General features: G+C 39.2%; 1 protein-coding gene across 2 annotated transcripts in view; it reads left to right on the top strand.

Annotated features, from left to right (window-relative positions):
* LOC127555843 (forkhead-associated domain-containing protein 1-like) overlaps window positions 1-26,729 on the top strand; it is a 111,434-nt gene that overhangs the window by 11,590 nt on the left and 73,115 nt on the right. Inside the window, exons 4-9 of one of the 2 annotated variants that reach the window (XM_051988501.1) lie at window positions 2,305-2,500; window positions 8,846-8,916; window positions 9,729-9,860; window positions 12,997-13,104; window positions 17,107-17,280; window positions 18,162-18,387. In XM_051988501.1, coding sequence (XP_051844461.1) covers window positions 2,305-2,500; window positions 8,846-8,916; window positions 9,729-9,860; window positions 12,997-13,104; window positions 17,107-17,280; window positions 18,162-18,387 — 907 coding nt within the window. Of the gene's footprint in view, window positions 1-2,304; window positions 2,501-8,048; window positions 8,120-8,845; window positions 8,917-9,728; window positions 9,861-12,996; window positions 13,105-17,106; window positions 17,281-18,161; window positions 18,388-26,729 lie in introns of both variants that reach the window. The other variant, XM_051988502.1, reaches the window with a different exon arrangement.

Below are 26,729 nucleotides of genomic sequence, written 5' to 3'. Positions count from 1 at the left end.
TTTCTTCACCTGAATAACAACTTATTAAGAAAAGTGGTAAGAACAGAAAAAGATAATATTTGGAGTCAAGTTCACAGTCCCATGATGATCTCTGTACCTTTAACTGGGCTTCTTCCCCTGTAAAGTGATGGAGTTAGACTTAAATGATCATTAAGACTCCTTTCAATTCTTAAATCCCATGCTTGCATTCCCCAGCTATTCAGACATGATCTGCCCTCAAATGGTCACTGTGACCCAGAATAACCCTGAGACTCTGCTGCTATTATATGTATTTTCCCTCATCAGATGGATTTGTCTGGAAAGAGAAAATGAAAGTGCCTTCCAAAAATCTACAATCCCTGCATTAAGTGGATTTGTCTGTCGTACAGATGGGTCGGTGCCACCTTGGCAAAGTTTTGATATCTTACAGCGGTGGAAGGGCAGCTTATGTGAGTTCACTCTGAAAGCCAGAATGTGTGACTACCCAAACAGGGTGAAGGCACACTCTCATCCTGCCCTTGATTTTATTTTTGGCACCAATCCCCGCAGTGGTCTGCCTCAGCAGCAAAAAATTGAGAATTTTCCAATTATGCCAAATTGGCATCATGTTCGCAAGTCTAGGAACTAGGCTGAACTTTCTGTCAATGGGCATTTTGATGTAGCAGCTGGTAGACCACTGGATAGAGAGCTGATGTCTCTGATGTCAACTAATTTTGTGATCTTGAGCAAGTTCCTTTAATCTCCCTTAGACCTCTGTTTCCTTATTTAGAATGTGATGGGAAGATGGGAAGAGAGAAGAATAATAATTCACAGGGTTATTGTGAGGATTGAATGAGGTAATATTTACAGTGTCTCCAAAATGTTTTAGTTCATAAAACTATCAAAGATTAATAACAAAAACTTTGTAAAAACTAAACTATATATGTTAGTGGTGGGGGGATGTTGTTGATAATAATGATATACAAAAATGATAAGATTTGGTCCTAGTTTTTGAAACCAAATCTAGTATGGAAATTGATTTTGGAAATCCCTAACTTCCCTTAACCTTCCTGGATTTCAGTTTCCTGATCTGTATAATGAGGCATTTAAATCAGATAACCTATGAGATCCCTTTCATCTCTCAAGCTATGAGCCCATAAGCTTTTTATATATTCTGTGTTCCTGGCAACCTGGTCCCTTCTGCATGGCCCAAGCATTTACTCATTCTCTTATCTTTGCCCAAGTTACTGCATGTGCTTAGAGTGGCCTCCCTTTCTCCCCCTTTGCCCCTAATATCCTTATTATTACTATGTTATGATTATGATTATCACTATTGTTGTTATTGAAAATAACAATAATTATATTATACAGTTATATAATTTGTTATATTAAAGTATGTAAAATAACATATAACATAATAATATGACTATAACCTATGTTTTATTATGTGACATGAATTATTGTTTGTTATATAGTATGTTATAATACATTGTTATTATGGATTAGTATATAGTATATAAAAATGGTATGTTATAATACAATGTTATTATGGATTAGTATATATATATATATATATATATATATAGTATATAGTATATAGTAAATGTTATGTTATAATACATTGTTATTATTTAATAATAATGGCCAGAATGTACACGATGCTCAGAAATTTGCAAAGCATTATACAATGTCATCTGACTAACTTCACACTGGTCCTTCAAGAAGGGTGCAGGTGTCATTGTCCCCATTTGGCCAAGTATAGAATCTGAGACTTAGTAAAGTTAAATGATTTGCCCACGGCTACACAGTTAATAAGGCCTAACAAAGTGTTGTGTGGGCCCAGCTCATGCTCCTTCTCCAGGAAATCTTTCCTGATTGCCCCCTGGTCATTTATAACACCCCTCCCTCAGAACATACCTAACATTTTCTTACTACTGTCTCTGCACTTCTCATAAAATGCTGAGTATTAAAAATTATAGCATTCAGTGAGGGCAAGGCTGTGTCTTACCTGAAACGAGAGCATCCCCTAAGACCTTTGTATAAAACAGACATTTAAGAAATGGTTTTTTGTATGAATAAATGTGTTCAAGGGAGGTGGTCTAATATGACCATCATAAGCTAAAACCCAGCATGGATAAAGGACAAGAAAGTCATAGAGAAATTTAATATAATTAGTCAGGGATCGCCCTCCCACGCCCCTTAACCAGACTGCATATTTGCCACCGTTATAGGTAGAGGAAGGGTGAGCAAAATGGAGAAGGCCATTCTCCAGGAATTCTTTGGGGGTCCTTTGAGTCCTGTCCCATCCATAACTTCTGCTGTCTCTCATCATCTTACCTTTTTCAGATTTGCTTGAGATTGTCTTGCTGTAGCAATGACTTGAGAAAGCAGCTCATTCACCTTCAGAAGTTCTCCGTGGATGCCTCTGTGATGTGGCTGCACAAAGTGATTGTGGAGATCCTGCAGGTGGTGGTGCTCTGGGTGGAGAAGTTTGAGCATCTCCTGAAGGATGTGGGCATTGAGCTGTCTCACTCCGACAAAGGTCCTTGAGCCTGCTGGATCTGCTGGCTTTTCTTCCCTATCTTTATTTCATCCTATCAGTTCTAATTTTGATGAATCACTAAAGTGAACCAATCAATCAATCAGTAGCACCTCCTATGTGCCAGGCACTGGAGCTACAAAAACAAAAATGAAACTATCCCCAGATCAAGAGGACATAGAATGACCATAGGATCATGGATTTAGAACTGAAAGCTACTGGGTCCAGTCTCCTCATTTTTATCAAGCATTTATTCCACTCCCTCCTGCTTTTCCACCTGTCCCAAGAAAGAAAAACAAAATCCTTGAAACAAATCAAGCAAAAAAAAAAAAAATTCCAGTATTGTCCATGTCCAGAAATGTCTCATTCTGCATGTTTACTCCACTCTATCATCTCCAGCTCTGACATCTTCTGTTCTAAGGACCCTCCCAGCTCTGGCAATTTTTGATCTAAGAGCCCTCCCAGCTCTGACATCCTGTGTTCTATCCAAGTTCTGATATTCTGTCTTCTAAGGGTCCTCCCAGCTCTGACAGTTTTTGTTCTAAGAGCCCTCCCAGCTCTGACATCTTGTGTTCTAAGGGCCCTTCCTGCTCTGACATTTTTTTGTTCTAAGAATCCTTCCACTCTGACATACTGCGTTCTAGGGCCCTCCCAGCTCTGATATTCTGTGTTCCAAGGTTCCTTCCAGCTCTGACATTTTTTGTTCTAAGAGCCCTCCCAACTCTGACATTCTGGGTTCTAGGGGCTCTCTCAGCTGACATTCTGGGTTCTATCCCAATTCTGATATTCTGTGTTCCAAGGCCCTTTCCAGCTCTGACACTTTTTGTCCTAAGAGCCCTCCCAACTCTGACATTCTGGGTTCTAGGGGCTCTCTCAGCTCTGACATTCTGGGTTCTATCCCAATTCTGATATTCTGTGTTTCCAACTCTGACAGTTTTTGTTCAAAGAGCCCTTCCAGCTCTGACATTCTGGGATCTAGAGGCCCTCCAAGCTCTGACATTTTGTATTCTAAGGATTTTTCTAGTTCTAACATTCTATATTTTCTAAGATATATCCTATTTATAATAGTCTATATCCCTCACAGCTTTACCATTCTGTGCTCTACAGTTACAGCTGGAACATTCAATGATCTAAGGCCACCTTCCAAATCTAAAGTATTATATTCTAAGATCTCTTCCAGTTCTAGTGACATTCTTTAGTCCCATGAAATCCTATTGGGAAAGGAAAGACTTTGGCAGCATATTCTACACAATCTCTTTCTCTTATCTCATTTTGCTTCTATAGTCTATTGTACTTTCCAATCCCTGGTTTTCCCTAATACTTTTGGAAATCTAAAATCATTTTAATGGTTAGAGTGAAATTCTCCTGCATTTCCCCAAAGGAACCTAGTTCAAACTGAATCCAATTGAAATAACTACGTGTCACCCATACCTGTAAAGAAAAGCTAGTGATGTTGAGTTTTAACATTAAAGCATCAGAATTCCAGTAGGGTTAGAATTATGAGAGACTATATTATCTTCTTATAATTGCTTAACTCTGAGAAGGCACAAGATAAAAGACTGAGGATAATGGAGATAACAAGCTGAGCTTAATGTTCCATTACTCTTTATTTCATCAGCCTAGACAGAATATTGGTGTCCAAATAAGATTTATTTTCCAGGATTGGTTATTATTATGCCAAATTCCCAACCTAGAAAAGAGAAATAAGCCATAAAGTGCCCTCTAGAATGGATGAGTCTACTTTGGCTCAAATAAGGAAAAACTTCCCAACATTGAGCTGCCCCAAAATGGAAGAGGCTGCCTTGGGGAAGAGCAACTTTCTCTTCACTAAATGACCCCTTGTAAGGACAAGACAGTTGTTTCATAAGTTAGTATAGATGCCTCTTTGAACTCCTTATCTAGTCAGTCTCCCCAGAAGTAGTCCCTCCAAACTTGAATCTCTCAGGCTGCTCTGTTTAATCTCCTGCACATACTTTGATGAAATCATAAAAATCAAAGGATGTTAAATCTGGGCAGGAGTTGAAGGAACATTTAGTTCAGTTCTCTCACATTATCGAGGAGAAAATTGAGACCCAGAGAGAAGTGACTTTCCCAAGAAGTGACTCATAGAAAGTGAGGGACAGAATGCCCATCGCATGAATCTTAAGTCATATTCTCTTGCCTGCTCTACTACCATCTCTCAAAGTCATTTTTATTTATACCCATGCTTTCTCTGTAGGAGACCAGAAATCCCTTGTGGTTAGGAAGCAGTATCATCTTTACCTTGTGTCTCCAGTGCCTTGTACATACACTCAGAGCTTCCTAAATGTATTTTTAACTTAGCTGAATTGATCAGGGACTGACTCTTGTAACATACTTCCTGTTAAAGAGAGCAGCAGCAGAGGAGTTCACCAGCACCAATACTAATAAGCACTTACTGAGTTTCTGCCATATGAAAAACCTTGTGAAAGTTTCTGGTGACACAAAGAGAGCTCAATCATAGGAAATACATTCTGGAGATGCTTGGAGTAAGCTCATGTAAAACTTATTCCCAACCCAAAAATACATTAAGTAGCTGCTGGTCTTCCTTTAAAAAAAATTTTTTTTTCAATTCAGAAAAAAAAAAATCTCTTTGGGGGAAGCTAGGTGGTGCAGTAGATAGAGCACCAGCCCTGTAGTTAGGAGGACCTGAGTTCAAATCAGGTCTCAGACACTTAACACTTCCTAGCTGTGTGACCTAGGCAAGTCACTTAGCCCCAAATGCCTCAGCAAAAATATACATACATATATATTTCCTTCTCCCTCTAACCTTCCTCAACTGAAAAAGAAGAAAAAGAAAGTCCTGGTAACATATAAGCATAATTAAGCAAAACAAATTCCCTACCTTAGCCATGATCAAAAAATACACATCTTACTTTTCACCGAGTCTATCACCTCTCATCAGGAAGTCTATAGCATCCCCTTTTTCAATGCTCACTTAAGTCTTCTGATTATACAATCAGTCAATATGTGTGAAGGACTTCCACAATAGCTGGTACAAAGTAGATGCTTAAGAATTGCTTGGTCCCTCCCATTTCTCCCATCAGACTTAAAGCTGGGAAGAACCGGAGAGCCCGTCTGATTGTAGGATGGTGATATGTAGAGCTGAAAGGAGCCCTGAGAAGTCATTTAGTGCAGTTCCTCATTTTATAGATGAGGAATAGAAATTAAATGGCTTTCCCAAGATCACACGTGTAATCAGGTGGCAGAGTGGGATCCAAATCCAGTCCTCTTATTCCAAATTCCAGAATGCATTCCACTGGACCACACAAGGCGATCTCCAGTCCCCATTTTATACTTGAGAAAATCCTGACAGTAGTTAATGGCAGAGTTGGGATTCAAGTCTAGGGCCTCTGGTTGGCACTAATCTCTTGCTTCTAGAAAGAGAAAGTCTTAGAAACTATTCCAACTTTGCTACCTATTCATCCCCTATTGAATGTGGTCCAAATTCCCATTTGGGAGGGAGACACCAGCAATGGCAGCAGCCAATTAGAGAAAGGGGAAAGGGCCGCAGTGGGAGAACATGGAACCTATGGCAGGCGAGCCAGTGACTCTCTGAAACCCTAGGTCCTAAGTTTTAGGACCTCACAGAACACTCCAGAAGCTTATGAGGGAATTAGGGCCTGTGCAAAGGAAGGTCCTGGAGGTCAGGGATTCTTATGGTTGTTATTTTATATTCTCTTTAGTTACTGATAAAGCCTTTGGATTTCTCATTAATTTTTTTTAATTTGTAATTTTATATTTATAAAAAGTATAAAATTTTATATAAAATGCATAATTTTATGTAAAATATACAATTATACACTTAATTTATAATTGAAGGAAATTATAAATTTCAGTTAGGGGTTAATGAAAATTTAAAGGTTATTTTTTTAATTAGCCAAGTTCATCGATCCCCTGAAATCTGGTCTGGGAAGCCAGGTTATAAACTCCTGCTATAAGAGATATTTTTCTAATATGTCCTGCAGAAGTCAAAATAATAGTCAATGTTGTGGGTGTAAGTGACCCTATGGATAGAAATCACAGGAAGGTAGATCAGGAATCCAAATAAGGAAGAGTCTCCTAATAGTGCGGTTCAACAGTTGAATTAGAATACTTCAGTAGATAGTAAGCCCCCAGTTACTGGAGAAGACTGTCACCTGCCAGTAACCCTAAATTAGAGTCAAAGTGATTGAGCCTTCTTTCTCCCTTATGTCAACTAAGTACATCTATTGACAAATCCCAAACATCTCTTTCACAGAGAGGTTTGGAAAGTTCAACAGCCCCCTCACTGCACTAACTCTGTGATCTTGGGCCTCTCCCTGCTCTTACAGTCTGTGTTCTAAGGGCTCTCCCAGCTGGGATGTTTGTGTTCTAAGAGCTGTTCCAGTTCTGACATCCTATGTTCTAAAGAGACCTCCCAGCTCTGATATTCTATATTCTAAGAGCCCTGTTCTGACGTTCTCTGTTCTAAACTCCTTCCCAGCTCTGACATCTCGGGTTCTAAGGGCCCTCCTGGCTCTGACATCCTGGGTTCTAAGGGCCCTCCCAGCTCTGACATCCTGGGTTCTAATGGCTCTCCCAGCTCTGATATTCTGGGCTCTAAGGTCCTTCTCGTTCTAACATTCTTTGTCCTAAGGTTCCCTCCAGTCCTAATATTCTATGTTTTAAGGGCCCTCCCAGCTCTGACATGTTGTGTTCTAAGGCTCCTTCCAGCCTTGATATTCTATATTTTGAGGTGCTTTCCTACTGTGACATCCTAGACTCCGAGGACTTGCCAAGCTGTGCCAGTCTAGTTCTCCATCCTCTCCTAGATCTAGTATTCTGCATTCCAAGATCCCTTTTGTCTCTGAAACCTTAAACCTTTGCAATTCAAGCCTAGCTAAGTCCTAGCCTGCTTGTCCCCAGAAGGGCTGTTACTGAGGGATGGATTTGGGGTTTACAATTCCCATCCCCTCAGCTATAGAAGAGCTGCACACTGCATTGGCAGAAGGGATACTCTTTCCAATGAAACCTCAGCTGTTTGGGGCATTGATAGATATATTGCCAAGCAATGGAGAGCCCATCCTCTGCCTTTAATGTGGGAAAAGATAGTTTATCCTTACTCAGAGTCTTGACAATTGTCCTGCAGGGAATAGATAGATTTTCTTCATTTTCCTACTCTTGATCATGTTTTGGGTTAGCCCAGACGTCACGGCAAAGCCAAAAGTGACTCATCCTGTGTGTTATCCTGGGTTCAAATCCTGCTCACATCCTGGGCATACCCCTTAATCCCTCAGTAGTCTAGCCAACTTTTTGAGACTATACAATTTAGAAGGAGGTGCTGATTTGCACTGGTAGACAGATTTTCCCACCTAGGAGTTCTTACATCAGTGAAATCAAAGGCCAAGTCTGCCTCACCATTTCACCTCTGCCTCAGTTTCCTCATCCATAAACATACATACACACACACACACACACACACACACACACACACAGAATATTAGGTACTCTATTGAGAAATCCCCCCTGAAAATTAATGATACTAATTGTCTTATTTTACATCTTCCTGAAGGATTGTCCACATATTTGACTAAGTTTCTGGAAAATCATAAGAAAATTGCAAAGAAGAACCAGGAACTCCAGGTAATGCTGCATTTTTGTTTCATTTTAATTCATTTCAGATGGCAACTATACTACTTAGCATTGGTGCGATCCCTTGGATGTTTGGAGCTTTTCAATGACTTAGCTAGTGAAGCTACTCCCTCCCACATGAGAGACCGAAAAGGGGATCCATAGGATGGGGTTGGGGCAGGGAGAATATTATACAACTCTGCCCAAGAGACTTGCAGACATGTATTCAGCCCCATCATTTGAAAGAGGTGGAACTAAAGCCCAGATGATGAATGACATCTGTCTGTAGCTGGATAACAATCTGAGGATAAAACTAAGCCCAGCCATCACCTTGTCCCAAGACCAGGGTCCTTTCTGCTATACTTGCTCTGGAAATAGACCTGCCCCCCAAAATCAATCTGTGTGTGTGTCTCTGTATCTGTCTATCTCTGAATCTTTTTGCCTCTCTGTTTCTGTTTCTTTCTATCTCTCTGTGTGTACCTCTATGTCTGTTTCTCTCTGTCTGTCTCTCTCTGTCTCTGTTTCTGTTTTTTTCTCTGCCTCTCTTTCTGAATCTCTCTGTGTCTCTCTGTCTCTCTCCTCTGTGTGTGTCTCTCTGTCTCTATATCTGTCTCTCTTTCACACACATACACACACACACACACACACACACACACACACAGAATATTAGGTACTCTATTGAGAAATCCCCCCTGAAAATTAATGATACTAATTGTCTTATTTTACATCTTCCTGAAGGATTGTCCACATATTTGACTAAGTTTCTGGAAAATCATAAGAAAATTGCAAAGAAGAACCAGGAACTCCAGGTAATGCTGCATTTTTGTTTCATTTTAATTCATTTCAGATGGCAACTATACTACTTAGCATTGGTGCGATCCCTTGGATGTTTGGAGCTTTTCAATGACTTAGCTAGTGAAGCTACTCCCTCCCACATGAGAGACCGAAAAGGGGATCCATAGGATGGGGTTGGGGCAGGGAGAATATTATACAACTCTGCCCAAGAGACTTGCAGACATGTATTCAGCCCCATCATTTGAAAGAGGTGGAACTAAAGCCCAGATGATGAATGACATCTGTCTGTAGCTGGATAACAATCTGAGGATAAAACTAAGCCCAGCCATCACCTTGTCCCAAGACCAGGGTCCTTTCTGCTATACTTGCTCTGGAAATAGACCTGCCCCCCAAAATCAATCTGTGTGTGTGTCTCTGTATCTGTCTATCTCTGAATCTTTTTGCCTCTCTGTTTCTGTTTCTTTCTATCTCTCTGTGTGTACCTCTATGTCTGTTTCTCTCTGTCTGTCTCTCTCTGTCTCTGTTTCTGTTTTTTTCTCTGCCTCTCTTTCTGAATCTCTCTGTGTCTCTCTGTCTCTCTCCTCTGTGTGTGTCTCTCTGTCTCTATATCTGTCTCTCTTTCACACACATACACACACACACACACACACACACACACACACACACACACACACACACTAACAAAACCAGGAATCATTCCCTCTGTGCTGGTTACCTGGTAGGAAGCTCAGCTTGAACCATGGCACAATTTGCTGTGTGCTCTACCTGGGCCATGGTACTTCTTCCTCCTGGGCTCATGACCTGCACTGGCTCCATTCTCCTCCAGGCGGATGTCAAAAAACTACAGGAGACTCACCATTCCCTGCTGCACAAGATGAAACAACAAGGCTCGGAGCATGAGAGACAGATAAAGGAACAGATCAAGCAGTTGCAGGAAAAGCTGGAAGAGGAAAACCGGGTAAAGTCATTTCTTTATTATTACTTTTATCCTTTTTGACCAACTTGGCTGAGAGCTTTTCCTCCTTATAATCCAGGATTTGTCCTTAGGTGAAGAATCTGTGTACGTTGTACTTCGATCTGATGCTGTGATCGGTAATAAGGCTAAATTAGACTGCAAGCTCTTCGAGGGCAGCAACTGCCTTTTGCCTTTTTTTTGTGTCCCCAGGACTTAGCACATAGTGTTTAATAAACATTGACCCACTAATTAACTGTGGTCAGGAGTTCTTAAACAACTGATTGTGGGATTGAGAGCTGAAACCTAGAGTCCAGTCCCATCACTTTAGACATGAAATAGCCAAATCCCACACAGGGAAATCTACTTCCCTCAAACAAAGAGAGATTAAGTGGTAGCGACAGGATTTGGATGAAGATATTCAGATTCCAAGACTAATGTTCTTTCCACTAATTCCTAGCATAAAAAGTCAAGAAAAGCAGGTGAAGGGAAAGTGTAATTCCAGTGACACTTGGCCAACTGAATCTCAAGAACAGAGTTAGGAGGGTCTTTAAAGTACATCCAATGCAATCTTTCAGTGGATTGAAAGCACTGGGCCTGCAGTCAGGAAGGAAGTGAATTGAAATCCACCCTCAGATACTTAATAACTGTATAACTCTGGCCAAGTCTGCCTCACCATGTCACCTCTGCCTCAGTTTCCTCATCCATAAAATGGGGAAAATAGCATCTACCTTACAGGAATTTTTTTGTGAGGATCAAATAAGGTCAATGTAAAACATTTAGGACAGTCCCTGGGACACTGTAAAAGATGGATGGATAGATAGATGTCAATTACTGTAAATGTTAGCTATCATCAATATTTGTTATTATTATTATTACAATGTGGGTCATGGGATTTTGAGTTTAGAGTCCATCTAATCCAACATCTTCACTTTCCTGAGTAAGAAACCAAGCTCCATTAAATAATTAAATTGATTATTTTAAAATGTCCCTGATGCCAAATAGGTGGGAGATAACAAAGCCAGAATTCAAATTCAGATCTTCTGATGAAAAATCCAACCACTAATAATAATTCATAATTCATAATAATAATAATAATACCTACCATTGTTATAGCACTTACTAAGTGCCCGTCATTGTGCTAATCACTTTATAATTATTGTCTCATCTGATCCTCACAATACCATGAGATATAGGTGCTATTATCATCCCAATTTTACAGATGAGGAAACTGAGGCAAACAAAGGTGAAATGGCTCACCTAGGGTCACAGTCAGTAACTACCTGAGAGAGGATTTGAATTCAAGTCCTCCTGACTCTAGAGCTGGCCCTCTATCTGCTGTATCACCTAGCTGCTGTCTGAAGGAGCCCATAATCTCTTCCAATTCTAAATTTTCTAAGTGACATGTCACTTAAAAGTCTTTAAATATACCCAAAAGTCCTCATGAGAAAAAAAAATCACAAAACTTTGTTTTCCTCCTTTAACTAAACCTTCTTTTCTATGAGTGTCAGCATTGTTGGGGGGCTGAGATTTAAGCTGCCCTTTATTCAGTCTAATTATATTTTTTGGTTCAATTGAGAATAAAACAGCACAATTATTATTCACTCCGACATACAGTATCTAGACCACATAACAGGTCCAATAGGCTTCTTGTGAGCTGGCCTGGAAGCTAGCCACAATTTATAACATTGTTTCCGTGGATAAAAAAAGTGTTCTCAAAGCCAAACAACTCACTTATTAACCAATTATAGAAACACAAGCTGGGAATAAGTGAAAAGGGCCTGGAGTTAATTCCTTCTACCCCTTGCAGGGAAAAAGTAGGAACAACCTAACCAGTTTTCCCTGCTTTTTACCCACCTCCCACACTGGAAGACTCTGCATTTTTTCCATATTCACAGTGGTGATTCCCACATTTCAGTGACTGCATTAAGCAACTTGACTTGAATACATTCGCTGGCAAGTTGCCTCCTTAATTAAGAGTGGTTTAGACAAGTATTTCCACCATTCTTTTTTATAAACAAAGCTGGGCAGGCATCCGGGTAACTTTGCTCCCCTTTCTAAGAATGGTGTGACTGTGACTATATTCTAGAAAGAAAAAAAAAAACTATTCTGATATTGGGTTCTACTCCTGTCTTGTCCCCTGTCACTGACTCCCCACGGATCTCAGTGGCTTGTCAAGTAAGGGATTGGAACAGATGACCCCCCCCCATCCCTTAAAATCTGATATTCTTTTCTAGCATTCTATTGTAATGCCAGAGAAACTGAGGCAAGATAGAGATTAGAGAGCATTTAATATTTTATTTGAAAGGGAGAGATTTACTGGGACCAAATGGATCCATGATTTGGTCCCAGGGCTGAATGAGACTATCATTTCCAAGAATCCAGCAAGCAATGTGAGTTCTCAATGACCTATCTACACGTGGCTCAGATTCAGGGGATAGCCTGAGGCAGGGGTGGAGACAGAGTATTGAGAGAGGGAATGGTACTCTGACAAGGTGGGGTGAGCCGCAGGAGATGGGATGACATAATAGGGGGAGACACCCTGGAGATGGGGAGAGGCATCTTGATAAGATGGTATCTGATATTCTAATAGCTTGGGATGGGGAGAGACATTCTGATATTCTAAAATATAAGATCTTTTATCCTTATCAAATATTCTGATTAAGGGGGGGGGCAGTGGTTTTGCAGGATTGAGCAGAACAATTAGGGAAACTGAGGCAGGACAATTTAGGGAGACTGAGTCAGGATAATTAGGGAAACTGAGTCAGGATAATAAAAGAACTGTGGCACAACACTATGTTCTGGGACCCACTGAAAATGTAAGGTTTTAAGATATTACTGATATTACTATTTGTTTTTTTTTTCAAAGTCTCTCCCAACTCTGACATTCTAAGACCTTAGGACTCACATTTACATCCTAATAGTTTAAGTCCTGAAGTCTGCATAATACTCTATGTTCTAACATTCTGTGTTATCAGTGCCCTCCCATCTCTGCCACTCTGTGTTCTAAAGATGCTCTCAGCTCTGACACTGTCTCCTAAGAGTCCCTCAATTCAGAGAGTAATGACCTTCATTTGCTTCTTCCTCCATAGTGTATTTACCCTCCCTTTTTCCTAAGTAAAAGCTCCTGATTGACTTTCAGGTTTGGAAGAACCATATGATCGAAGAAAAGAATCAAGCTAAGACTGCTATGGAAGAAGAGAAGAAAAAAGTCCAAGATCTTGAGAATCACTTAAAAAAGCTGAAAAAGGTAGGAGACAGAGACAGGGCAGGAGAGACATCCAGCAGCAGAAGCCTGCCTGAGGATTAACGGCATGGGAATTCCAGGTCTCCAGGCTTTGTTTGGGATAAAAGAGGGGTCTTTTGGACATAGGGAGGATGGCTTGGCAAATGGAGGACTGGGCTGGGAGTTGGGATAATGTGGGTTCAAATCTAACCTCTAACACATAAGAGCTGTGTGATCCAGGACTGGTCATTTTACCTCAGTCTCCCCATCTATCATATGTGAAGAATAGCACCTCTGTATTTAAACTCTAGACTGTTGTGAGATTCTATGAGGTGTTTTATGGACTTGAAAGCCTTTGTGTAGGTTTGTTTGTTTTTCCAGCCTTCCCTGATGTAGGGAGAGCTTGGTAAGGAATTCCCCCTATTAATGGAAATAGTATAATGACTAATATATTTGTGTAGCACTTTAAGGCAGTTAAGTAATGCTATGATGCACAAAACACAGGGCTTGGACTCAGGAAGACCTGAATTCAAATCCAGCCACAGATAACTGACTAGTTATGTGACCCTGGATAAGTCATTCAAACCAGAACTTCTTAAACTTTTTTCAGTCTCAAACTCTTTTCATCAGACTCCAGGAATATAAGCATATAAAACAAGCATGCAAATCAAACATTTCCTGATAATGAATCATAATTTTGAGATTCACACATTGAGTTATAAGACTCCATGCGGGATCATGACCCACAGTTTAATAAGCTTTGATTTAAACTCTTGTCTGCCTCAGTTTCCTCATCTATGAAATGGGGATAAAAATAATATATACTTCATAGGGTGGTTGTGAGAATCAAATTCAATAATAATTATAAAGCTCTGGCACATAATGCTAGCTATTGTGTTTATTACTATTATTAAAATTTATAAAATACTTAACATGATCTAAATTCATACAGCATTTTAAAGTTTATAAATTCTTTACATAATAATTCTACATCATTCTTTAACATAATAATTATATCTACTATTCCTGTAGCATTTTAGGATTTGCTTTACATATACCATCAAACTTGATACTTACACAAAGCTTGGGAGATGCTATTATTATTTTCTCCATTTTATAAATGAGGAAACTCAGTTTGAGCCACATTGACTTGTTGAGGGTCACACAACAGGTAAATTTCTGAGGTAGAATTTGAACCTGGGGCATCCTGTCTCCAAATCCAGCATGCTATCCACTGTGCCACCCAGCTGCCTCAATTATAATCTTAGTGAGTTGCCTGGAGTTAAAAGATATTAAAAGACTAGAGTCGAGTTCTGTGTCGGGGTAACACTTGAACCCAGGACTTCCCAAGTCCAAAGCTCCTTTTTTGAAGAGCACTCTGCCTGTAAGCAATTATTTCTTATAATTAATCATAGCTTTTATTAGCTAATCATTCCAAACTTTGTATAGGAATAGGGAGATAGACAGGGTAGATCATCTAGTCCCAGCACAGTCTAACAGTGACAACTGTGTCGATCCTCTGTCAGATTTCTTCAGATTGCCCACAAGCACCATTAACATCGCCCCTGACCCTCAAAGCATCTTGCAGGTTAGTTTCCCAAATGTATCACAGAAGAAAGGACAAACCAGTAATGGTTTACAATCCGCCATAGACACACCCAGACCTTGATATATGATATATCCCTATATCACAAAGGGAAAGGATGCAAGAGGCATCTTTGCAGTGTGAATGGAAGGTTGGGCTTTGGAGTTGGGAAGAGCCGTATTCAAGTCCTGCCTCTGAGGACTGTGTGATCCAGGCAACTCTTGGTAAGAGGCTGTTTTTCATCAGTGGAGGGAGTTTTCATACTGGGAATCCCCCATCCCAGGTGTTTTATTACTTTGTGTCAAGCAGAGGGTGACAGGTCTCAACTCTCCTGAGTGAAGCCAGAATCAGATTAAAATGTAATCAGGAAATATTAAAAATAAATAAATAAAAATACAGTCAAACATTTTGTCGTTATTGTTAGTCAACTTCATGTCCTACTTTTCATGATCCCTTTTGAGATTTTCATGGCAAAGTCACAAAAGGGATTTGTCATCTCCAGCGCATGTTACAGATGAGGAAACTGAGGCAAACAGGGTGAAGTGACTTGTCTGGGATCACACAGCCAGTAACTGTCCAAGGCCAAGTTGAACTAGATCTTCATGATTCCAGGCCTAGGGCTTTATTCACTGTACCACCTAATTGCTACAGTAAAACAGATAATCCTAATATATGGTTTTCTAAATCAATATGCCATCGAGATTTTTACATAGGTTTTAGCCATCCCATCTCTGAACTTGACACTGCTATATAATACGAATATACTACTACTATATAATAGGAATGAAATCATAGGTCTGGATATGATAACTAGCATTTTTATGTTTACTATGCACCAAACACTTTATATCATCTTTTCCTCACAACACCCATAAGAGGTAGGAGCAATTATTATCTATTATCTTCATTTTACAGATGAAGAAACTGAGATTAAGAGATATTAAGACCTGCCCACAGTTACTAGGATCTGAGGCCAGATTTGCACTTGAGTTTCCCAACTCCAAGTCAAGCAGTCTAATCATTGTCCTACTTAGCTCCCTAGTAAACAAATCAGGGGAAATGGGGTGGCCCAAACAATACTCTGGGATGTTGGCTTGAGAGTGAGCATGGGGAGGTTGGTTAAGGCAATTGGGGTTAAGTCATTTGGCCATGGTTACATAGCTAGTAACATGCCAGATTCCCCCTGTTTTTTCCAATTGGTGAATCTATCTCATCCTCCCATTGATGTAGTTTTTCTTTCCTTCCCACTCCTGCTTGTTCTTGTCCATATCCTTCCTTGACAATCTGCTTGATGTCATGGAGGAAAGGGAGTCTTCAGACAATTCCAAAAGACTCATGATAAAAAACACTGTCCATATTCAGAGAAAGAACTGTGGAGTCTGAATGCATATCAAAGCAAACTATTTTCATCTTGTTTTTTTTTTCTCATTTTTTTCCCCTTTTGTTCTGATTTTTCTTTCACAACATGACTAATGTGGAAATATGCTTTAAAAAGAAAAGAAAAGGAAGCTTTCTTAGTTTCTTATGATGTCTTATGAGGAGCCATAGGGCCATTATATTGTCAGCATGCACCTAATATTCATTATATTTTGTCTACGGCATTCCCTCCTATGTGCATCAATTAACATTCTTAATATGCTCCAGCTGCTTAAAGCTCACCGTGCATCGTTCCCTGGTCCTTTGGATCATTGGTAAAGATCCTAGCATTCCAAGATCCTCATCCATAAAGCAGCCTGGTTTTTAAAACTGGTGTTTAAAAGCTAGTCATTTGCTGCAGGAAACAGTTTGAGACTGTTGGAAATACTGTGCAATTTCCCAAATGGATAACTCCCCTCCTGCCATTTAATTCTAGGATATACAGAGCCTGCCTGATGTGTTTCTGCTGATCACTGACTGATTAGATTCTTTGTCCAACTACACACATTATAATCTGGGCCAGTGATGTCAGATTCAAACATAAACGGGACCATTAAATTATACATAAGGACCCCTGCTATCCACATAGTGACTCAGTTTTAGAATGTAATATTTTATGTTTTTATTATTGTAATCATTTTCATTTTATTATTTATTTGTTATCATTTATTCATTTTATCAAATATTTCCCTTTTACATTTTAATCAGGTTAAAGCCACACTCAGCGGCTGCTCTGGACGATGAGCATTCTTCATCCACTTGGTTTTTCCTGTATGCGAGGTTCAGCCATTCTCCTTTGAGTGGCCATGGAGTTCACAATCAATCACTCCATAATTTTTTTAATTAACTGAGAAGAGCAATTCTCTTCTCCCTTTTCCTCCCAATTCCATTCCTTCTCCCCATCCTCAGCTTTTGTAGTGAAACTGAAGTATCTACATAAAAATAGAATAGAGCTCAACACATCCATACAGAATAGGAAAAAGTCAAAGGCATTTTGTTTATTTGGTGTTGATTGTCTCCTCTAGGAAGTGGAATCTAAATCCAAAGAAGGGGGAGTTTTAAGCTCTCACTTAAATGAAGCACTGACTATGGTAGAAGAGAGCCAACGGACAAAGTCCGAAGACCAGAAAGAAAAAGAATCCCTCGCTCTGAGTTTGAGCAAAGCTTTGGCAGAACTCAGTGAAGCCAGAAAGAAACAAGTATGTTCTGATTTTACTATGGCTAGAGAAACGCTTCTTCAATGCTCTCTCTCCCACTTACTCTCCTATTTCTCTGACTGAGCCTTCTTAGGCTCCTTAACTGGTTCTTCTTTTTTTTTTTTCCTCTCCTCTTCTACCTTCTCCTCTTCTTCCTCCTCCTCCTCTTCCTCTATCTCTTAGTCTTCCTCCTTTTCTTCTTTCTCCTCCTCATTCTCTTTGATAAGGGTTAAATGATTTGCCGGTGGTTACATAGCTAATAAGTGTCTGATGCCAGAGCTTCCTAACTCCAGACTAGTGCTCTATCCATTCTACCATCTAGGTGCCCCTCTTTCACTGGGTCTTCAAAATGCTCCTTTTCCAGTTATACATTCTCCACTTCTTACCTTTCCCATCAAACAACAAACTACCTCCTGATTCCAAAATTGAATAATTTTAAGTGGTTATTATTCATTTCTTCAGGACCAGTGATTTTATTGGGATAGGGCAACAGGTCTCAAAGTGTGGTCTGGGCTCCCTTATGGGTCCCAGAGACCCTTTCAAAGAGGCAGTGAGGTCAAAGCTATTTTCATAATATCACTGAGAGTGCCCCCAGTCAACTTGCTAAAACATTTTAACTTACAGATGAGTTGCCAGACTGATTTAGGGAAGGGAATTTTCACATAAGCAATTCTGATAGCCTCATCATATTCTTCTTCATCATTTTCATCATCAATTGTAATGTGACACAATTGTGATGAATGCTCAGGATATTAGATCAAGAGTCGGAGGCTTTCTCTTCTCACACCCTCATTTTTTAGAGGGGAAACTAAGGCACGGGGAGACAAGGGAATTGTAAGGCCAGGCTCTTCACTGACCACTCTCACTCTCCTCTTTCGTCCTAGATCCTTCTGGGGGAACAACTTTTGGAGCAGCAGGAAGCCTTCAAAATAATGGAGGGAGAGAAAGACCTGCAGAAAAAAGACCTGGAGGTGGAGATTATCCAATACAAGGAGCAAGTTAAGCAGCATTCGCAGACCATCGTAATGCTAGAGGAGAGGCTACAGAAGGTGAACCAGCAGAACAAGGACATCGAAGAGAAGATTGTGACCCTCAAGGAAAATATACCAGGTAAGCCATATCCTTCAATTGGACAGACTTTTATGAAGGACCAACTATTCATCCAGCCACTGGATGGCTCAGTGGTTAGAGGACCAGGCCTGGAGTCAGAAAGGAATTCGGGACTCAGACACTTGCTAGATAAGTCACTTACCCTCTATCACTCTCAATTTCCTCTTGTAAAATAGGGATAATAATAGTGCCTATTTTCTAAGACTGCAGTGAAGATCAAATGAGATTATATTTGTAAAATTGCTTCAGGAGATCTAGATAGCACAGGTGATTGAGCACTGTCCTGGAGTCAGGAAGACCCGAGTCCAAATTTGATCTGATACTTATTAGTGGTGTGATCCTGGGCAAGTATTTAACCCCATTGCTTCCAAAAACAAACAAATAAATAAAAAGTGTTTAGCACAATGCCCAATACATAATGGGTGTTATATAAATGTTTGCTATTATTATTATTAAGATAATTATAAAGTATTTAGCACAATTCCTAACATATAGTAGGTGCTTTATAAATGTTAGCTATTATTGTTATTACTGAGATAGTAATTGTAAAGCATTTACCACAGTGCCTGACATACAGTAGGTACTATATAAATATTAGCAAATATTATTATTATTATTATTATTGTTGAAATAATAATTGTAAAGCATTTAGCAAAGTGCTGCCACAAAGTAGGTGTTATATAAATGTTAGCTATTATTATTATTATTGAGACAAAAATTGTAAAGCATTTAACACAGTGCCTGACACATAGGTTTTATGTAAATGCTAGCTATCATTATTATAAAAATGAAAAATCATACAATCCTTGCTCTCAAGGAGTCTGTGGTCTGCTGGCCCTTGTCTATGTGCACAGAAAAGCAGAAGCCAAAGTAGAGTATGATTGGACTGTTGGGGTGGGGGGTAAGGATAGGGTAGGAAGCTACTAGAGAAAAATCCAGGCAAAGTACTCTGGAAAAATTGGAAAAATTTTCTGGGTAGTTGGAATCCCAGAAGACTTCAGGACATGGGTAGCACTTCCAACTGGGCCTCAACGGTAGGGAAGGATTTCAGCAGGTAAAGATGAGCAGGGAGCCTTCTGGAGGCAAGGGCAATGGCCTGCTCCAACATCTAGAAGCAGAACATGGCAGGTTGAGATTAGGAGATGGCAAGTAGTCTCCTATGACTAACACAGAGTTTAGGAAGGGAGAGAATGTAACACAAATTTCCCTGTTGCCTCAGGGCTAGGCAGAGCTTGTCCAGAAGAGGTAAGCCAGGGAATAGACATGGAATAAAAGATCATGAAATAAGACTGGATAAGTAGATGAAGCCAGACCATGGAGGATTATAAATGTCAGGATATGACTGGTATTTTTCTTAATCATAATAAATAGGACATTTCTGAAGGGTTCTGAGCCAGTAAGTGCTGTGATCAAAGATACATGCACTAGAAAACATGTTATGTCAACCCCTATTGTCAAGAATAGTTTGGAGAAGAAAGAGCCTGATTGGTCAGGGAGTCTGGTTAGAAGGCCAGTAAGATAAATTAAGAGGTAGGAAGACCTGAATAAGATAGTGGTCATTGCGAGTAGGAAAAAAAAAAAAATGAGATGAATGCAGAAAGGACTGGTGAGATAGAATCAACAGGAATTAGAAATTGTTTGGTTATAGAATAGATTAATAGAACAGGGAGAAGAAGAGTCAAAAATGATTTCAGTGTTTGGGGTCTCAGTTACAGCCTCTCGGTTTTTCTCAGAGATAGGTAAGTTTGAAGAATGGGAATGATTGGAGAGAAGATATTGAATCCAGTTGGATACATGTTGAATTTGAGGTGATTGAGATGATCAAAATGGACGTGTGTAGAAGACAGTTGGTAAGGCAGGATTATAGCTCAGGAGTAAGATTACAGAGAGCCACAGAATAGACATAGGAGGAGAGAGCACTTTGGATGCTTGGGGCAACAGCATGAAGAAGAATTAACTTTTCTGCCAAACATTTTGAGCCGGGAGGGAAGGATGGAGGGAGGGAGAGAGGGAAGGAGGAAGGGAGAAAAATATAAAGAAAATCAGCACAGATATGATCATTGGACCAACAAGACCTGATGATATCAAGAAGAAAGCCTATAAAAGAGGGCTCAATATATCCATACCTATTACGTGGTGAATAATTGATAATCATTGGCTCATAGAACTAGAATTGGAAAGTACCTCTGAGGCCATTGATTCTGATCCTTCATTTCACAGATAAGGAAACAGGACCATAAAGAGGAAATAATTTACTTAAGTTCACACAATTAGAAAGGGATACAACAAAGGAAACTAAGAAGAAATTATAAAGATAAGTAGAAAATAAGGAGAGAGTCATATCATGGAAGTCAAGGGCAAAGACACCTATTAAAGAGGAGGGAATAAAAAAGCACCAGAAAGCCCAAGAAGGATGAGAATTGAGAAGGAATCTAGAAAACCTTACTAAAGTTGATGAAGCATTGGACCAGGAAATGAAAACCATAGGGTTAATCCTCAGTTAGAGATGTTGGACTAAAGTTTGGGGGAGAAATTTGTAGTGAATATAAAGAATACCAGCAAAAAAGAAATGGTCGGTAATGCTATGCTGCTGCTTTCATGCTCACCAATCAGAAGAAAAAAATAAAAAACAATGTGCTGTTTTTTTCCCCTGAAGGAGATCATTCTTGTGAACCCAGTTGTATTCCAGTGACAGAACAATCTTAGGATCTCTTTGTCACCATAATTTAAGAAGAAAAATGTTCCTAATGACTTGGGACATCTTTTGTACAAAACCAGAGAGCCAGAGAATAGACATAGGAGGAGAGAGCACTTTAGATGCTTGGGGCAACAGCATGAAGAGGAATTATCTTTTCTGCCAAACATTTTGAGCCGGATGACTTTTTTTCACTGTCAACTATTTGCTATTGTGGCAAATGAATTTTCAGAAACCAGCTGGGATTCATCCCCCTCTTGCAAAAAGGAAAGAAGAAAGTGGAAACTATGACTTATGGAAGAATTCTTAACCAAAGAAGGGTTAGAGGTGATCATGAAAGAGAAAGTGGAAATTTTTGATTACATACAATATAAAAAAGAAAAGAAACTTTTGCACAAACAAAATTAATGCAGCAAGGAAAGAAGGGAAAATGTCTATTGAGGGTAATATTTGCATGCAATTATTTGATAAAAGAAGTCTGCTATCCTAAATATTTTGGGAATGGATGCAAATATCTAAAACCAAGAGCCATCCCCCATAAGATAAGTGGTGAAGAAATATGAGCAAATAAATTATAAGTTATCAAACCCATTCAAAAAATGCTTAAACACATTAACAAGAAGAATGCAAAATAAGCATCATCCATTTGCATCCTGAAAAGTGACAAAGATGGCAAAAGAACAAGTAATCAATATTGGAAAGATGACATGTTATTCATGCCATGAATTGGTTCGATTGTTCTAAAATTTTAATTTAGAATTAAATGAGAAAAGTAACTAAATTGCTCTATACTTTGACCCAAAAAGATCCCACTATTGCTCGTGGACCCCAAAAAAATCATAGACAGATCTACATGCATATTCATGTTACATTCATAGCAGTACTTTTCTAATAGAAAAAAAAACATTATAAACAAAGTGGGTGGTCATAAATTGGGGAATGGCTAAATAAACTATGGTATATGAATATAATGGAGATAAGACATTACAACTAGAGAAATACAGGAAGCTTTATATAAATGGATGCAGAGAAAAGTAAGCAGAACCAAGAGAAGAATACACAAAATTATAATACTGTGAGGAAAAAAAAGAACATTCAAATGAAACCAAGTTCAGAGTAATTATAGTACTGACCAATCTTGGTGTCAGAAACACAGCACTCTCCTTATGGTATTGAGGTGGGGAACTTTGGATAAAGGATGCTACATATGTTGATACAATCATGGTATTGGTGTTCCTTAATTGTTTTTCTTTGTTACAACAGAGAACTCATTGAATGAGTAGAATGTATGCAGAAATGTCTGTGATATAAAAAAAATTAATAAAATAATCTTTATTATTTAAGAAATAATAAAAATAAATAAAAACAAGAAGGAAAGAAACTCTGATTTGGAGAACACCAAATGTTCCCAATATTCATGAAGACCATACCAATTTTATCTGAAGTCAGAGATCATTAAAAGTTGTTGGGAGAGGAATCTGAATGCCAGAACCCTGGAATCAGGTGCTTATTTTGCCAGTGTTCAGTTGTTTAACTAAACAGGGCTTAACACATAATGAAATATCAGTATGGTGATCAAGCATTAATGAGATCAAGTCAACAAGTATTTATTAAGCACCTACTGGATTCCAAGTCCAAGGGCCTCAGTTTGTGGTGTTCTCTTCTTTTCTAAATTATAATGGTTCTCTCTTGGAGCAGGTTTCTTGGGGAGGTTTTCTGGAGGCAGCTTAGTTTCAGTTCAAAGTAATAATCGCTTCAAATACAGCCAGGAGTTAAAATCCAATCTTTTATTGTCTCTTCCAAAATAGCCTGGTAAGCTTTCCTTGGTTCTGACAGCTTTTGTTGCTAGTCCTTTGCCTCTGCCTCTGCCAGCTTCAGCCTCTCCTCTTCTGAATCCCCAGTTCTGTCCAACTGCAGTCTCTAGCTACTCAACTCACTTCTCACTTCTCAACCTCTTCAAGTCTCTTGACTGAAACTCTAAGAACTCTTATATGATCTCTTAAAGGTGTGAAACCAAAGGTTGATTCCTCCTCTGAGAGAGTGGGATTGTGGGAGGTGTAAATACTGAATCCTGAAATCTCCCAAACTTGTGAACTAATGTGTGAACTCTCAAAGGTGTAAACGTAAGCATTGTTTCTATCAATGCCAGTGATTTAACACCTTGTAAGGATTCTAACATCTCCTGCTTTCTTTTGATTTGGAACATAAGGTGGTCATGACCTCCCTGACTTCTTAAGGAGGTAAGAACCCCAAAAAGAAGGTGATCATGCCTTCCCTGACTGCTCAAAAAAGTGAAAACACTATCAAAAGAAGGTGGTCACACCTTCCCTGACATTTCAGGAAAGGAGATTAAAACACCAAAGGAAATGGGAAATCAAATCAGATTAGCAGGTTTCTAAAGGGCTCACTTGAAACAGATATACATAAATCCATCAGTGTGGGAGGTATTACACATAATTACATAAATGACATAAGCACATAGCAATATAACACAGGCTAGTAGTAATGTAACAAATAACATGAATCAACATGAGAATTTATACATGTCCATAAGTCCTAGAAATAGTCCAAAAGGAATTATTAGTTCATGTGCCAGGAATCCAATAATTCCTGCAAGCTTTGAAGAACTGCAATAGTCTCATCAACAATTATTCATCTCAAGGAATCCAATGATTCCTGCTATTTTTTAAGTACTGCAACAGTCTTATCTTGTGTTAGGGAATCCAATGATTCCTGAAGATTTTCAAGTCTTGCAACAGTCTTTATTAACAATATTTCATCTCAAGGAATTCAATGATTCCTGCTAGGTTTTGTTCTTAGATCTTTTCCTTTGTTTCCAGATTTTTCTCTTTTTCCGTTTCTCTTTGATGGACAAGGCAAATATGGCTCATTGGCACCCATCTCATTCCTTCCTCTTCCCAAAGCAATTAACCTATCTGGTCCCTTCTATTTACCACTCTTGGGATTTCTCATCATCATCTGGCAATTACATTGGAGCTGTTTGCACTGGACACTACCCTGTTGGGTTAAAAAGCCTGTATGCTCCTCAATTATAATGCCTTTCTGCCATGTGATTACTTTTAGGCTGATTGATCATATCACAATCCTGACCTTCTGGGTGTAACTTCAGCTGCCATCACGACCCACCTGTCTTTTGATTGATATCTTGGAGCTGGGCCCTTCCTCTCACTTCCCTGGGTCAATCTACATTCCAAGGCCCAGTGGAAGCCTTGGTTGCATTTTGGATATGAGATTTTAGGTTTTCTCGCACTCTATCTCTGTACCTACACTGAACTCTAAAATGTCCTATTTTTCCACACTGAAAAAATCGATGACTTTCTCTATAAGTCCCTTGCCAAGAGGGACCCTGTCTTCCCATGTTCATCATAGTCTGGGCATAATAAGCATTTGTACCAACTGTGGCACAATATCTTATACTCTCCTCTAAAGGAGTATCTTTGTGTAGTCGCCATATAATTCTTTTTCAAATCTCATTAGCATTTTCCTTAGCCAGATGTCTGGTCATTATTTCTGTAGCTGCATTCTCTCCAATGGTTTTTGTTACAGTTGTTTGCAAACATCCCACAAAATCTGCAAAAGATTCATTGGGACCTTGCTCTATTTTTGTGAAGGCTTCCCCTCAATCTTTTTGTCCTGGGAGGGAACCCCAAGCTTTTATTGCAGCCTTAGAAATTTGCTCATACACTGTTATGGGATAATCAATCTGTTCTGAATTCTCTCCATACTGACCTTCACCAGCTAGTTGGTCAAAAGCTATTTGTACATTAATTCCAGTTTGCCTCTTTCGTTGAGCTTGAATCCTACATAATTCATGATATTCTGAAAGCCACAATAAGTTTTGTCTGGGTTCTAAACATGTCCTAGCTATGGATTTCCAATCACTCAGGGTTCAGATTTCATAAAACAAACTATCTAGTAACATTTTAACATAAGAGGATGTAGCCCTATAAAGAGTGCAACCCTTTTTCAAATCCTTAATTTTTTCCAAATTAAAAGGAGTGTATCTTCTCTTGTTTTGACCTGAAGAGTCAAGCTCTTCAATCACAGGATATGCATTTATAAAATCAGATACGTCTTGCTCTTCATTTTTCGCCTTAATTAATGCCTTTTCTAATCTTGTCACAGGCTCCTTGATAGGTGGTTCTGATTGCATTATTGATCTCTCCCTTCTCCTCTCTCTACCCATGAAGGGTTAATTGAGGGGGGAGGGTCATGAAATGTGGAATGATCTAATTTCTCCTTTTGGGAATTCTTATCTGATTCTTCATCCTTTTCACCTAGTTTAGTTGGCACCTCCCCTTCCTGCTCTTTCTTCTTTTTCCTTATTCTAACACTTATATACTTTGCTAAAGCCAGTTGTATTAGATTAGATGTATTGAGTGCATTTTTGGAAATTGAGTTTGGATTAGAATTGTAGTATTCACTAGCTGCTCTCCTACTAATTTCCACTCTTCTAGATCCAATTCTTTTTCCAGAGAACCAAGGAAATGTGTACTTTACAGTTTCTAAAAGTTCAGTGATCTGTTCCAAAATTATAATCAAACCTTGGCTTTCCATAATCTTGACAATGCTTGCTAAACATTTTCCTTGAACTGGAAAAGCAGGCTGTTTTCTAAACATCCGTCCCATTTTAACTGAAATACTATTTTAGCTCTTTAACAAAATTTCTTTGTTGTATTCACCCTCATTTCTGAGTTGAGGAGACTTTTCCACTGAGATCAGGATTTTTTTCTGTCCCACGTTGGGCGCCAAAATGTGGTGTTCTCTTCTTTTCTAAACTATAATGGTTCTCTCTGGGAGCAGGTTTCTTGGGGAGGTTTTCTGGAGGCAGCCTTAATTTCAGTTCAAAGTAATAATCGCCTCAAATACAGCCAGGAGTTAAAATCCAATCTTTTATTGTCTCTTCCAAAATAGCCTGGTAAGCTTTCCTTGGTTCTGACAGCTCTTGTTGCTAGTCCTTTGACTCTGTCTCTGCCAGTTTCAGCCTCTCCTCTTCTGAATCCCCAGTTCTGCCTGACTGCTGTCTCTAGCTTCTCAATCTCCTCAACTCACTTCTCACTTCTCAATCTCTTCAAGTCTCTTGACTGAAGCTCAAAGAGCTTCTTTTATATGATCTCTTATAGGTATGAACCCAAAGGTTGACTCCTCCTCTGAGAGAGTGGGATTGTGGGAGATATAAACTTGTGAATCTATACTGAATCCTGAAACCTCCCAAACTTGTGAACTAATGTGTGAGCTAATGTGTGAACTCTCAAAGGGGTAAACATAAGCATTGTTTCTATCAATTCCAGATTGTATCAATTCCTTACACCTTGTAAGGATTCTAACATCAGTTGAAATCATTTCTGTCATTTATTAGCTGTGTGATCTGGCAAGTGATATCACTTCTCTGGGCCTCAGTTTCCCCATCTGTAAAACAAATCATCCTCTTTCCATTGGCATCAGAAGATAGTGTGAATAAAGTGCTTTGAAAATTTTAAACATTCTGTTATGGGAGCAACCCGCTAGTGGCTGCTGGGGATCTACTTTTGTCCAGCACAATAGATCTCTTCATGTGAGAGGATGATAACGAAACAAGGAGCTGAAAAGCAGTTGCATTCTCTGACTTCTCTCCTCTTCCCTCTTG

The sequence above is a fragment of the Antechinus flavipes genome, chromosome 3 (genome assembly GCF_016432865.1).
Source record: "Antechinus flavipes isolate AdamAnt ecotype Samford, QLD, Australia chromosome 3, AdamAnt_v2, whole genome shotgun sequence".
NCBI lineage: Eukaryota > Metazoa > Chordata > Mammalia > Dasyuromorphia > Dasyuridae > Antechinus > Antechinus flavipes.
Note: the sequence above shows the minus strand (reverse complement) of the source record. Positions and strands in the feature narration are given on the sequence as shown.